We start from the raw sequence: 14514 nt of genomic DNA, 5'->3' as shown, positions 1-14514 counted from the left end.
CCTGCGCTGCCTGCACGAGCCTATGCGAGCTCTTTTCTGGCACTCTCCCAGCAAGGATACCTCTGGCACCGGGAGATGATGACGTTATGGAGGCCTTCAACCAGTCAGATGTCTGCCACTGCCATCTACCGGAACATATTTCCTCTGCAAAATGATCTTCACAGACTAAAGCCCTTAACTCCAACAGCTGTCTGTACGGCAATGGCATCGCTACCTGTGCATTAGACACAGCAGCACAGGGGAGGTGCACACCTGGGCTTCCGTGCTCTTCTGCACCCTCTCAAAGCTGCGTCTTTCACTGTCTGAGCTAACAAAACTGAGGTTTTAGCCCAAGGGTGCGCAGTGAACTTCCAGCCCACCTTCTTCCCTGTGTGCCACTTACGGTCCATGGATATTCCTACAGCTCCACAGCTGTCCTACCCTTAGCCCTCCATTCACATCTTCTCCTGAGAAAAGCACTTTGGTGTTACCTTTTGCATTACAAATCTGAGGAAAGATACTTTTGCTCAAAGTAAATTAAGCAAGAGTGGAAAAGCAGACGGGGTTGTTGGCAGGTTGTTGGCTTGGACCTCAGGGTAGGAGGAGGAGGACTGGTACTGGGAGAGAGCTGGGCTGAAAGCAACCCATAAGCAACTTGAGGAAGACTGGGGGAGATTTTTCGAAGGGTCATTTCTGCCTCCACAGTGTCTTGGAGTCCAGGCAGCACTGAGGGAATGAAAAGCTACTTACCGCTCCCTCTGCTGTGGTCATGCTTGTGCCCAGCACATGGAGAATCTGATGCCACGTGTGAACCCCAGCAGGGTCTGGTCCAAACTTTTCAGCTCGCTCCAAAGGGCAATGCTCTCTCCCCCTCTGCAGGCCTCTGCAGGGGATCCCAGAGAGCTGCATCCAAGGGACATCTTACAGCATGCTCCAGGTGTGTTCAAACAGAGCCATCCTCCTCTGCAACTCCTTGCTGTGCTGAAGGCACAGCTCCTACCTGGATGGTGCCTTAGCTGCGCAGAGGGTGCTGAAGATCTGGCATCCATTCAAGGACACCAAAGTGGTGACTCGGCTGGGCATGACTTACAGGAATGGCCCTCCAGCCAGGGTGAAAACATGCGTATCCTGCAGGCACCACACTTAATATTGATTGTAGGTAAGAAGGACTGCTTGGCCTAGGGAAAAATCCTCATTACTGGCAACCTTTTATTCTTTCTTCAGTGAGATGATTTCCTTTCACTTTACAAACATGAATGGATTAAGATTCTCTATAGCCCTGCAAGATTCATATGTTTCATTATCCTCATCTTAAACAGTTAGAGGTACAAGTAGAGAGAGAGGTAAGCTGGCAGAGCCCTAGACTAAGGCTGCAACAGACAGTGCAATACTCTGAAAGATACCCAGGGCAGGTCTGAATGCCTAATTCAGGGGCCAGGAGCAATGTAGTTGTGATGCTGCCTACTTCTTCCAGGACTCATACCTCCTGCTGAAAATCTGGGTTGATTTTGCAGCTCTCTCTTCAGAGCAGAATAGGAATAGTGACTTGTCAATGAAGTATGGCAGCCACAGACTGAACAGTAGGAACAGGCAAAATTTTTGAACTGTTTTTCTACTTTGTCCATTGGTTAAGCATGATTTCCTAGCTGCACCTCTCCTGTTCTCCATGACCTTTCAGAGATGATGGAAAGCGGCCTAGCAATAATATCTGCCAGCTTCCTCAGCACTTCTGGATGCATCCCATTGGGACCCATGGCTTTGTGGGTGTCAAGTTTTCCTAAATGATCTCGAATCCGATCATCCTTGACTATGGAGAAGTCTTCCTTTCTCCAGACTCTCTCTCTCTTGTCTCTAGGGTCTGATATTGCTGAGGGCTAGCCATAGCAGTAAAGACTGAAGCAAAAAACTGAAGCACATTTGTGCATCAAGGTAAAACTCCCGTCTGATGGTTGCATGTTGCCACGTGAACCTGTCAGTCACAAGATTCAGTTATACGCAGGGTCCTGAGTTGGAGTGCAGGTCTTATGGTATGTTGAGGCAATGCTGACAACCTTATTTTCCTCAGGGCCCATGAAGGAAGGGGGACAAGACCCAGGGATCTGAAGCACCCAGAGATGTGCACTCAGCACTCAGCGACCACCACGATCATGCAGTACAACCTGCAACATGGAGCTCAGCAACATCTGCAGAGTTCTGCCTGCCATCGTGTTTGCTACTGTGCTGTAAGAATGAACAGTAAGGATATCCTGGCTCTTCCTGACACTTCTACTGCAAAGATCTGGTGAAGGAAAGAGAAATCTTGATTTGCATGTGCTGAGATTGAAATAGATAAGCAATCACTTTGGAAAATAACTGTGTTCATATATAAGCACCCACACATGCACTTAAATCTCCCTTCCAAGGCGAGATGAGCCTGGTGTCAATTGTTTATATTCATATAGTAATATTTCTATGGAATTATTTTTCTTGGATGGAAAACAGAAACAAGCACACCAAAATAAACCTCATTTCAATTTAATGTCCATTTTATTGTAATCATCCTGCCATTCTATGAGCATCTTGTTTTGATGTTAGAAACACCTCCACTTGTAAACCCTAGGCAACATAAATAAAATGAATATCTCATAACAATAATAGCTATAGAAAATGAAACTGGCACAGAAAATGATACTTTTTTGCTTTTCAGATCCTCTGCATCCATACACAAATCAATAATATATAAAGGTTACTTATCCAAAGTGCACTGCCCTGCACATGGCTCTAGGGCTGCACTTCCTTGCTCATGAAGAAATTTTCCTGAATTTCAGTCTGAACATCTCAAGCCACAACTTGTGGCTGTTAGCCCTAGTTGCCACTGTCAAGAAGAACCTGGCTCTGTCATCTTCACAACTCCCTCTTAACAGGAGAGCCTAATACTGGCTGCAGTATTTCAGGTGTGTCCTTACCAATATCCAGTCTCAAGGTACATTTCCTTGATCTGCTGGCCACACTTATCCTAATGTAGCCTAGTATGTGGTTTCTTTAATTCACAACAAGAATATGTTGACCCATATGTAGAATTCTCTTTTTCTCATTCAGTTACAAGAGAAATTTTATGTCTTTGTGGGAATTGTAGGAAGAGTATTGGGTGATTGCCAGTACTTGAGTGATGTAGCCTGTGTCCTCACCATGAATGGGTGGATCTCAGATGATAAATGCATTCTCAAATGAGTAACCTAATAGAGCTTTAAAGCACTTCCGATCTCAGAGCTTTTTTTATGGGAGATGTAGGAAGATTTGGCTAAAATATGGTGGGAGTACATGCTGAGTCAGAGAAAGAACTGTTGTGACTGTGCATCTGAGACTGGAAGAAGCAATCCATGGTCCCAGAGCAGACATCTGGGTGGAAAGGCTTGTTTTATTCTGAAAATGTCTCTTTTGCCTATGTTTTATTTATCTGAGAAGCTTTGCAGTCACAGAAGACAGAGCTAGGTGAAAGTTATTAAAGACATTGCCAGGAAAGGCTTAGGCTGCTATAGAAATAGTATTTCATTGACAGTGTTTTGTTGCATTGAAAAATAAGTGCTAAGGTTTTGGAGGGCACTTCTTCCCATGTCCGAAAATGAAGAAGCATATATTCTGCTTGAACCAGCCTGCAATTTCGCAAGGCAAAGCTGAAAAATTTGTCTGCAAATTTTAGAGACACTCAAGGAAACGTGAGAAGTCATTACTCTAGTCCCTCTTAGTTAGACATTTTGGGTTCGCTTTCGCTGTACTCATTCTCCTTCACAGAAAAATATTTTGTGGCAGAGCTTGAAAACCAAGGTGTTGGAATAAATCAGCAGGGGCAGCCAGCTATACCCTAGGAGGATGTTATCTCAGTTTCCATTCTTAGCAGTTGGAGCAACTTCCAGAAACAACTGGAGATGTAAAGTAACCCTCTGTAAAAAGGGGGAGTGGCACTTGAAGCGAACCAGGGGGAAGTAAAAAATGATGCCACTGGAAATGAATAGGACTATGTAGAGGAACTCAATCTGGGGTTGATCAATGATGGGAGCCAACACCAAGTAAACAGCCGCCATCAACACGATTATGGGGATGATGATTGGGACCTGCAAAAGAAAACATCAAGGTAAGGAATCATGTAATCCTTCACTGAGGACCTAGACAATCCTAGAATTTGGGCAGAGGCTTCACAGCATAGTATTGCCTTTCTTTGTGAGAACAGGTTCATTTTTAGGTGAAGCTCTGCTGCAGCCTGAGGTATTATCCAGGAATCTCGATTAATCCAGGCATCTAGATGCCCAGTACACTCCTGCTCTAAGATTCATTACCCCTTCCAGAGCTACCCACTGCCACCTATCCCAATCACTAGTCTTCCCTGCTCTCCCAGACCTGACGATGCAAACTGCTGTTTTTAGTACCAGGCCCACTCCTGCTTGCCCTACTGCCTGGGGTCGAAAAGCTGAGCAGTGGGCAAAACACACACCTTTGTGCATAAATCACATAGAGCTGAATCGTACCACCCCTGGGCAAGAAGGTGCCTTCAGATGTTCACAGATGGCTGGACAGCCAACCTCAAAGGTTATTTCAGTAAGTTTGGCCATAAGGCATTTAAATTTGAAGCCATTCTCATTCAAATGTTAGTGACCGTACAAGAGGAAAAAATCTTGTAACAAGTTGAAAAATGAATGTTCCAGCTGGGATTTTTCATTGTTTACTTCTGTGCCTTCTGCTGAAAAGGTGTGGTAAGTGCTGGTCATGCCCAGCAGTAAGAGCATGGCCATCGGCTTCATGTGTTTTGGTGGAATGCTCCATTCTGCTCCCTCCCTACTGGGCTCTAACGCTTCTGGCAAAATGGCAATAAAAATGATTGTTTTCAGACCAAGGGAAATCTTTCCCCTTAGACATAACCCTGCAACACACAGACCGACTCTGCAGGCCAATAGCCATAAGTTGTCAGTTGACCTGGGTCTTTCAGATATGAGCTTGAGAAAAGAGTCAGTCCTTCAAGATAAAGGCTATAAACAGTGTATGAAACATTACTACAGAAACAGAACTTCTTCTGCCTGAATCCCATTTGGCCAACAGGTTGGCTAAACATCCTCATCCAGCATCTTAATCTTGGGAGAGAGACACAGAAGCTACTGACTGGAAGTCTTGATAGGGCACTGCCCTTCTGCTTCACGGCTAGGCCCTTCAGGGCATTCACTATTGCTTTGCACAGCTTGTCATCTCCTGGAAGAATCCCCTGAAAACCAGGACATTCATTCTGCCTGTCTCAAGGAAAAGCTGCTATCCTGCATTCACGGTCCCACAAGCCCCACTGTTCCTAAGATCTTTTCTTTCAAAAGTGTTTCCCTCACCCCTTGAGGGAATCCTACAACTCAACTCCCTCATGGTACCAAAGGGAAAGCACAGGTAACTGTAAATTTCCTTTCACTAGGCAAGTCTGTGGGGAACACATCTGTCTCCTAGACATGCCAAAGGACTTGGGACCTTCTTAGAGATTTTTGTCTTCTGCAAGGCTCTTACATCTGGATAAGCTAAGGTGGGTGACTGAACTCTGAGAGCATAAATAGGTAATGGCTTTGTTTATCAGAATCATCTTAATTTTCCTCTCAAATTTCTAAGAAAATGAGGATATGGTGGATGTATTTTCTGCAGTGAGGGGGGAGTACATTATTAGCTTATCAAGCTGGAGAATTCAATCTTGACTTTTGCCTACACTTCCACACTATCTTGCTCTTCACTGAATTTGCTGGGACAAAATGTGAATTTAAAAAAGGAAGGACAACCACATAAAATCTGTAAGCACCCACCACAGTGCTCCTTCCTCATAATGCTCTCTTAGCCATTTGTGCAGTAAAGGACAAGGGTTAGGGGGGTTAATTTTATTATTACTTCACCTTGTAAGATCTTGGCAGTTCTGGTTTCTTGATTTTTAAATATAGAAGACCCAAAATAGTCATGCCATAGAAAAACCAGGCTATAAAACTGAAAAAAAATCATAAAGCTTGGGGTGAGATCATGCAGCAATATCAGTCCTGCCTTGCAGATCCTAGGTGTACATATCTCTGATTAAAAATGATAATATTGATATAACTTTAATAATTCTTACATTCGTTTCCTTTCAAGCACAAATGATCAGAACTTTACAATGATCTGGATATTATAGACTAATTGGAATACAAGGATGAATCATGTCCAGTCAAGTCTATAGTTACAGAAGCAATCATGCATTGCAAGCATGCTAGTTCTTAAATTCTTTATTTTCTTTCTTCCCCCCAACCACAATATTAGTTAGAAAGTAATAGTCCTAGCTCAAAAAATACTAAAAGAAAATACTTCTAAAACAATTTTGAAAACCAGGATCATAGAGGATATAAACAGAAATGCTATACATACCTGAAAAAGTTCACGATGGTGGTGAAGTTTCCTAATAGTATCATTATTAAAGACATAACAGATGTAAATATCAGAGCAGGGGAGGGTGTGAGGCATTGCACATGAGCCATAGACAGAATGTCTGGCTGAAAGCCAAAGTAAAACAATATACGATCATATCATGTACTCAGACAGATACTTACTCATCCCCCTCAGCTACCAGTGGGAGTTCTGCCTGCAGCCAGATCCACTCTTAATCATCAAATAAGCTTCATAATACAAAAGCAGTTAATCTCCAAGAAATGTAAACATGGAACCCCCCCCCAAGGATATTTTTATTGTGTCTCACTGATTTCATATTAAATTTGCTTAGCTTAGGCAGACAAGATGAGATTTTCAGACTACGAGCATGACAGATTAAGGCTGAGAATCAAATCAGAGCTTTTCCGATCATCTTAAGTAAGCAAATTTGGCCTTGTGCATGGTGCCACTCCCCTGCCCTCTGCTACATCTCTCTGGGATTTGACTGCTCTTAGGCTTACTGCAAAATGAGAAATTAAGGACTACTCCTTAAACATTTATGCAACCAACCAGAAAACAAGGCATTATTTGTTCCAGAACATTCAGAGAATTACTAGCCTGTTCATTGCTTGGATGAGTGGGAAATTTTAATGAGAAAGGTTTGGTTTTTTTCATTTCCAATCAAAATATCATGCCAGCACTTGTGCTACAGCACTGATGTCTGAGAAGTGCAGTAAGAGTTCAGGTCCTACTCAGTCTAGTAGAGTTAAATTCAGATTCTCTGTCAAGTGCTGAGCTTGGGCTTTCTGGCATATGTCAGACACTGTCACCAGTAAGAAAAACCCATTCATGGACATCAGCCTCCTGTGAATGGTGTCCTTCGTACCTGAGAGGAGAATTGCCTGACAGTGCAGGGAGGAAGGACCAAAAAAGGAAAAAGGTCCGGGAGAAACACAACACACCTTTTCAAAACAGAGGAAAACAAATGCAGCTCAACTCAAGTAGTGAGAGGAAGTGGAGCCAATGTGCAGATACCTTCATTGCAGAGATGACATGGCAAACAAAGCCATGGCCAGGACTGCTAGGATTTCTCCTACTATTCCCAGAGCACAGCCAAGTTTCCACTCACTGTTAGGTATATAAGCTAGGTCACCCTAGAGCCTCTGCCAGATGCTCCAATACAGCAGAATTTTGATTGTTTGACTTCGAAGCTGCTCATAAAATTCAAGGTAGATGTAAATCAGGTATCTGTCCATAAAAACCCTCTGAAATTATGTGGCTGAAGAGGAAAGTCAAGACTGACTGTATATATTACACTAGAAAAAGCAAGAGAAGAAAGTCTTTGAGCAAGAAATAAACCACTGAAGAGCTATTGCTCTAGTAGATGAACATACACCGTGTTTTCCTTTCTGCTTTAGTGTCATATGAAAGTAAAATTGCTCAAAGCAAACCCTTTTTCATCCTTACCATATGTCCTTCCCTTGCAGCAATGTAGCACAAGCGGCCTCCACTAAAAAATGTGCCATTCGAAGAACCAAATGTAGATAGTGCGACAGACAAGGAGATCAGCCATGCCCAGCTGCCCAGGACTTTGTCCCTGAGGTGGAAAAGAATTCTTATCATATCATCCTGCTCATAAATGTATCAAGTACTCATGTTAGAACCAGTTAGGCTTCTTTTCTACACTAGTCTCACAGGAAGTTTTTTCCAAAGTCTTTCTAATAGTTTAAAGCCTTCTTCCAGTTCTCAAAATATTTGGTTGTTAGTAGCTTTGTCTCGTGCAGAAGAAGCAGTTTTTCTTCCTGCCGGGTGTGTGTCTATGTCTGTCTACATTCCCGTGGTGTATAAGGCATCACAACAGGCAAAAAACACATTTTTGTATACAGCTGCTATAGTGTGAATCCTGGAGGTATTGCTATTACAAAAAACAATATTAGATGAGAAATTGTAGAAGGACTGTTGCCACCAAAACTGAAGGAATAATTTTCATTATAACTTCTTACCCAATATCCCTGAGAATTTAAACTTAAAGATCTGCATGTACATTCTTCTGCTCCTCTGTGAAACATGCTTAAGCCAAAACAATAGTTGGATTTTAGAAGTTTGACTCTGAACCATATACAGACATTTGCAATTTGGTTTCTTCATAATAGAAGTAGGGTTGCAAATTTAGTTGGAGGTAGATATTTAGAGGAGATGATAATTTTCTGACCTAAAAGTGGTATTCATCTTTTGTAATGAAGCACTATGAAGTTAAGAATACTAATTGAGTAACAAAATGCAGATGTTTTGGGGAAATTATCACAAGTGCTCACACACATGAACACACAGAAATACACACACATACATTGCTCATCTAATTGGCTAAAACCCCCAAATTCAAGTATCACTATTTTTTAACAATACTTTATATTCCCTTCTGAATTTTGTGACTTTAAGCTGTATGTACTCTTTTTCAGGACAATCTGTCACAAATGTTCAAAAATCAAGTGTTTGGCCTTCCAAAACCATGATAGTAGCCTATGTACCACAAAACTTTTTAAAATGTAGTTTACTAGTTTAGTATCTGGGTTCTGGCCTTTTAGGGTTCAAGTTATAAAACTACTTGCCATAACCCTAACTAAAAGTTTCCCTCTTTCTAAATAACAGAATCTGGACACTTCATATGATCACATGACTCTAAACCTCAACATCTCAAAGGAAAACAGCACATATCACAAAATTTCAAATAAAATGTTCAGTAATTGTAACAATGTACTTTGCACTTATGGGATTTGCACTTTGGTGTTTGGGTGCTAAAAATGAACTGCAGGCACTACTGTGAGTGACTTCCTACAAACCCACTGAGATCTGCAGTTGCTGTTAAAGCCATGGAATCAAAGGAATGCCGAGAGGAGTTTTGCTAGCTCCTTTTTTGGCTGGACCTCTCACCACCAATGTCGCTCTTCAACAGGCTCTCTTATACAGGCTGAATAGAAATGCTACATTTCTTTCTCTGGCTTCTTTATACTCCTTCTGTCCTTCCTCAATGGCCTAGTTATGCTACTACATCTCTTGCTTGTGCACCACAAACATTGCACCCTCCTCAGCCTGTGTCTACCTGTCCTCCAGGTTTTTGAGTGCCCTGCTTTCCAGCTCAATGTTTCTTCCTGATTTGCACTCTCAGGCATGAAAAAGTTAATTAGGCAGGAAAAAGAAATGTGTTAAAAAAGAGGAAGCTTAAAAATAACTTGTTCATCAGGAATGACAAGAAGGAAGTACAGAAAAACCTCATACCATTGCAGCTTAATGAGGCTTTGTAACTTGTTCAAACAAAGCACCTTTAAAAATACCTGCTTATAAAGACATGAAAAGCTGTTGAAGGATGCATCAAGCAGGAGTTCAGTTAGATCTTCAAATTGGAGATCTTGTGAAATGTATACACAGGCACTAATGACTTTTTAGGAAGAGGAAGAGCAGCAACTTAATCTCTGGATCTAATGTGTCATTGTCTCAGCAGGACAACTCATTTAGGGCTATCATTGATTCTGTGTGTTTGGAAATATTTAGACAGAGATTGGATATTCTGGTGGAAGATCAGCTGCTTAGAAGTCACTGGTGGAATTCTGTTGCCTGCATTTTTCAATACAGTCCCTTCCTTCTCATCTTGAAATCTTTGTCCTGCACAGAGCCTGTTTGACAACACACTACCCTTCAGATGGTGATATATAAAAACATTTTTTAAGCACTTTGGAAAAGCCCAAGCCAACTTAAAATTACAACTACCAAAGCCAACCTAACTCATGCATAACACCTGTCCTTCACAAAGCATGATGAAGAGATCACTGTCATTTTCTCTTCCATCGATGGGGAAACAGAACCAATATACTCTGGTCTTGTCTAATTTCCAGGTGCTGAGTGGACAGGATTCACCAAGCTGGCTCTTGTCTCACTTCCACAACACTGCCTTTGCCTTAATGGGGCAGTACATTGTCTTCTCACATTTTCTGGAAGCACCTCAACTGTGGGACATTTCCCAGTCCCCAGTTCTTGATATTCATCCTAGCTGCATTACCAGTGTTTATGGGGAGATGCTCCACTGTGCACTTTATGCCTTCTTTACAGCCAGTCTCCCTGGAGAAAAACATGGGCTACAAGGGAATGTTTTCCCAGTGTGAATGATGGAGCAGGCTAACAGGGGCACACTGCAGAGCACCTCAGCTTGGTAGCCAAGGTGTGCCTCAGTGTCTTTGGGCCAGACTGGGCAGGTCAGCCTGGTCTTTGATGAGAGAAAGGCTACATGCTGCCCTGAAGGTCACAGAGAGCTGACTGGCAGCATGCTTCTTTGTAACATGTAAATGCCTGACAGGTCTTCCTGGCCTGACCAGTGAGGTGCTATCATTCCCATTGGGAACAGCGCTGAAATATTCTGAATTTCAAGAGGGAACCTATTTGCTACTGGACCATCTTGGCTGTTACCACAAACAGAGCTCACCCCCAAGTGACAGCCACTGCTCCTGAAGACAGCAGTTCAGATGGAGTCATGGCTGCAAAGTAGCTCACATTTACTAGTAAATACAGGCATGTCACCAAAGGAATAGCAATCATCACAGCTCTTGGGAGGGTCACCTGGAACAGAGATGACAATGTTAGTTGTTGCATATGTAGGCCTGCACTAGGATTTTGGGGGTTTTATCTTTGCTGATGCCTGTATCTCTCATTCCAACTCATTCATTCACCAGTCCTTCCCAGAGAATACATTCACAGTAGACTTAGATTCATATTCTCAAGGCAGTTTTTTACATCAACCTTCAAAAAATATCAGGTATGCCCATGATGTCTGTTCCATGCTTATTAATTATTTTAATGCTGGTTTATTTGTTGCCAGCTCATCACGTTTTCTGGTGTGCTGCGTTTTCCCATGAATATCTCACTGACGTGGATGAAGTACCAGTGTGTATTGCAGCCCATTTAACAGTTAGCAAGGTTCAAAGCTGGGCAGCACAAGGGAAATTTGTTCTAGGAAGGAATTTATCTTTTTTTTTCCTAGTGAAAGGATGCTATCTTAGAACTCCATAGACCATTTTAAGGTTCAGGAAAATCAGTAAACTGGCTTTATGCAACTGAAAGAAGTGGCTAGGAATGCCTAAGAGTGGTCACAGTGCAATTACTCAGTAGCTAAGAGTGGTCACAGTGATCACACTGGCTAAGAGTGATCACAGTGCAATTATATATACATCTGAAATCTTGAGATACCAGTTTTTGCATTCCTCATTCCCACTGTGGGACAGGATACGGCAATTTCTTATGCTGACCCTGCAAGGGTCTGAATATCAGTGCTCACAGTCCTCTGGGAGAATATGTAATATGATCTAAGATATTTGTTGTCATTCAGGTTAATATTTAACTGTGCACTTTCATTTAAGTCTGCAAAATCTTGTGTGCTGCACTGGTGGAAAGAACAGTCAATACCCTCTGAACTCACATAGCTCTTCTTAACACCGAATTGTTCAGTGCTGTAATGCCTGATCTATGAGAAGAGGAAGTGTAGCACAGAGAGCCAACATGAGATGCAAGTGAGCTATTTTAGCACCTATAACATAGATATCGCAATGCCTAAGAAGTAGATATTAAAAACAAAGGTTTTTTGGTGTTAAATTCCCTCTCCAATACAGCTTCGTTTGCTTTGAGGCTCCTCCATGCAATGAGGAGAGAGAGATGTTTTTGAAGCATACATTATGGATTAAGCCTGTCAGGAAATGTGTTGTTATAAACCTTTTACGGATTACAGGAGAAGTGAGGTGGCAGTAGTTTTCTGCATAAATCTAGGTGCCTAGAGTAAGACCCTGTGAATATTAAGACTTCATCCCCAAAACATCCAACCTAATAGCTTTTCCCAGTCACTGAGCTGTTTTAGTGCTTTCTTGTACATAGGCTGCTGCTTTGCCTAAAGACCCATTTTTGCTGTCTCCATAGCCCTTTTGGACACATTCAAGAGTGTCCTGCCCCAGAGCACAAAGCAAAACAGAAGGAAAGCTCAGTGTTCTTTACTTGATGCTCTAATCTCTTGACTACCCCTCTTAACACAAAAATAGATAGAAAAAAACATTTTAATAGAAATGTTAAGTAAGTAAAATCCAGCTCACTCACTCACCTCAGGTTTCTTCAGTTCCTCAGTTATGTAGTTCAGGTTGTTCCACCCATCATAGGACCACAGCCCCTGATAAAATGCCACTCCAACAGGCCCAATACCTGCAGTCGTGTTTTGAAAAGCATTCTGAAAACTCTGAGTTTGTCCCTTGGCAAGCAGCACCAACCCTCCCACCACAATCACAAGCAAAGCCAAGAGTTTGGCAGCTGTAAAAATGTTCATAATAGATGTCGCCAACCTCACGTTGAGACAGTTGATGATAGTTAAAAGCAGGATGCAGGCAGCAGCTGTAAATTTGATGGCAATCTGAGGAGATGAACATCCAGGGTAGAATGGTGCGACAGCATATTCAGCAAAGCTCAGACAGACAGCTGCCAAACTCGCTGGTCTCACCAGGATAACAGAAGTGTAGGCAAAAAGGAAAGCAGGAAAAGAACCAAAAATCCTCAAGAGGTAAATATATTCTCCTCCAGATTCTTTAATTATTGTTCCAAGCTCAGCATAAGACAAGGCTCCAAACATGCCCAGGAGTCCACATGAAGCCCAGATAAGGAGACTGCTGGCCGGGCTCCCCATATAATACAGCACCCACTCAGGGGACATAAAGATCCCCGAGCCTATCATGGTGCCTGCAATTAATGACACTCCACTAATCAGTCCGACCTCTCGCTTCAGCCTTAAATTCTCCTTCCCTTCACTCAGATCTGCACAAGAATCTGTTGTCTTCCTTTTTCTCATTATGGAACTATTAGGAGATGCTTCTTCAGAGAAAATACGGGATAGTATCTTTTGAAGAAGGACTATCTCAGGCTTTTAGGTTTAAGTTAATCATTACTAAAGTCAATTAAGATGAACACTGTGTAATCCTGTAATCCGTAAAGGTTTATAACACACAGCACATATTTCCTGAAAGACTTAATCCATAATGTATGCTTCAAAAACAAGAAATACAAACTTACTTTTCTTATATTGCATTCTTTTTATTACCCATTTATCTTGCTCATTTATGGTGGTTCAGATCCTGCCAAATGTGATTATCCTGGACTGCCACTGCAAATAATGGTAATCAATAGCATTCAGCACCACTTTAGAATCACTCAGCACCTTACAGAATTGTGAACCAGCTCACCTCTCTTTTAAATTAGGCTTCACCTGGCATCTGAAAAAAATTTCAGATAAGCAGAATCTCCATAAATCTGTACTTTATTCTTTGATTAAAAGTCCATACTCAGGAAAGTGCTGTAGTGCTGACTTGCATCTCCATTCCCCTCTAAAAAGCTGTCAAACAAGCCTGTCACCCAATTTGCCATTACTTTGCTCAACAAGGAACATTTCTAGTGTCTTAGTCAAGGATATGAAATGTTCAGCTAAACACAGTCCAGAGACAGAATGGAAAATGGTAGAGAGCAATTCTGGTCCGTTCAAGGTTTACAAAGCACAAAAGGAAAAGAGTGAAGAGGGGCTATGATTAGATTTTGTTATGGGTCCTTTTTGTCAGTATGCATGAGGTATGAGCATGCTCACCAGACCATATCATTCAGAGGACACAGGCACTGCACATAATACACTGATTTCAGTGCACATTGAAGAGAAATGTAGAGGCACAAGCTGTTGGGAATGCTACTGATCCCTATTTATCTAACACATGCAAAATTTCACACTTTGGGGAAATCAGAAGTTTGTTACAGTGCGTGGGGGTGTACTTTGCGATCTGTGAAACGCACAAAGTATTGAGCAGAAGGGAATGTCCATATGGGATCCTTTGAACTTAAAGTAAACTTCACTGTCTGCAACTGTAAAGAAGGAAATTCTTTGTCTCTGGTGGTCTCTTCCAGGCTTATGTTGTGGTAAGCAACAGAAAACAGGGGTAAGACCTTCCTCAGTCTTTCATAGAAAGAGCAGATTTTGAATCTTTAAAACTAGGTGTGATCCTCAAGCATTTGAACTAAAAAAAAAAAAAAAAAAAAAAAACAAAAAACAAAAAAACACATTAGGATAAGCAAACAGAGAAGTATTTT

At 41.9% G+C, this 14514-nt stretch overlaps 1 protein-coding gene across 1 annotated transcript; it reads right to left on the bottom strand.

The window, feature by feature from the left end:
• Positions 1–3836: 3836 nt before the first annotated feature.
• On the bottom strand, positions 3837–13234 carry LOC134137998 (b(0,+)-type amino acid transporter 1-like). Its single transcript, XM_062571181.1, has 6 exons — positions 12500–13234; positions 10841–10974; positions 7834–7963; positions 6367–6491; positions 5868–5955; positions 3837–4070 (listed from the first exon to the last, which is right to left on the bottom strand). Exons 1-6 carry the CDS (start codon positions 13232–13234, stop codon positions 3837–3839), a joined length of 1446 nt encoding a protein of 481 aa, XP_062427165.1.
• Between the last annotated feature and the right edge of the window lie 1280 nt (positions 13235–14514).

The sequence above is a fragment of the Rhea pennata genome, chromosome 3, assembly GCF_028389875.1.
Source record: "Rhea pennata isolate bPtePen1 chromosome 3, bPtePen1.pri, whole genome shotgun sequence".
Classification (NCBI taxonomy): domain Eukaryota; kingdom Metazoa; phylum Chordata; class Aves; order Rheiformes; family Rheidae; genus Rhea; species Rhea pennata.
This window is presented reverse-complemented; position numbering and strand designations above follow the sequence as displayed.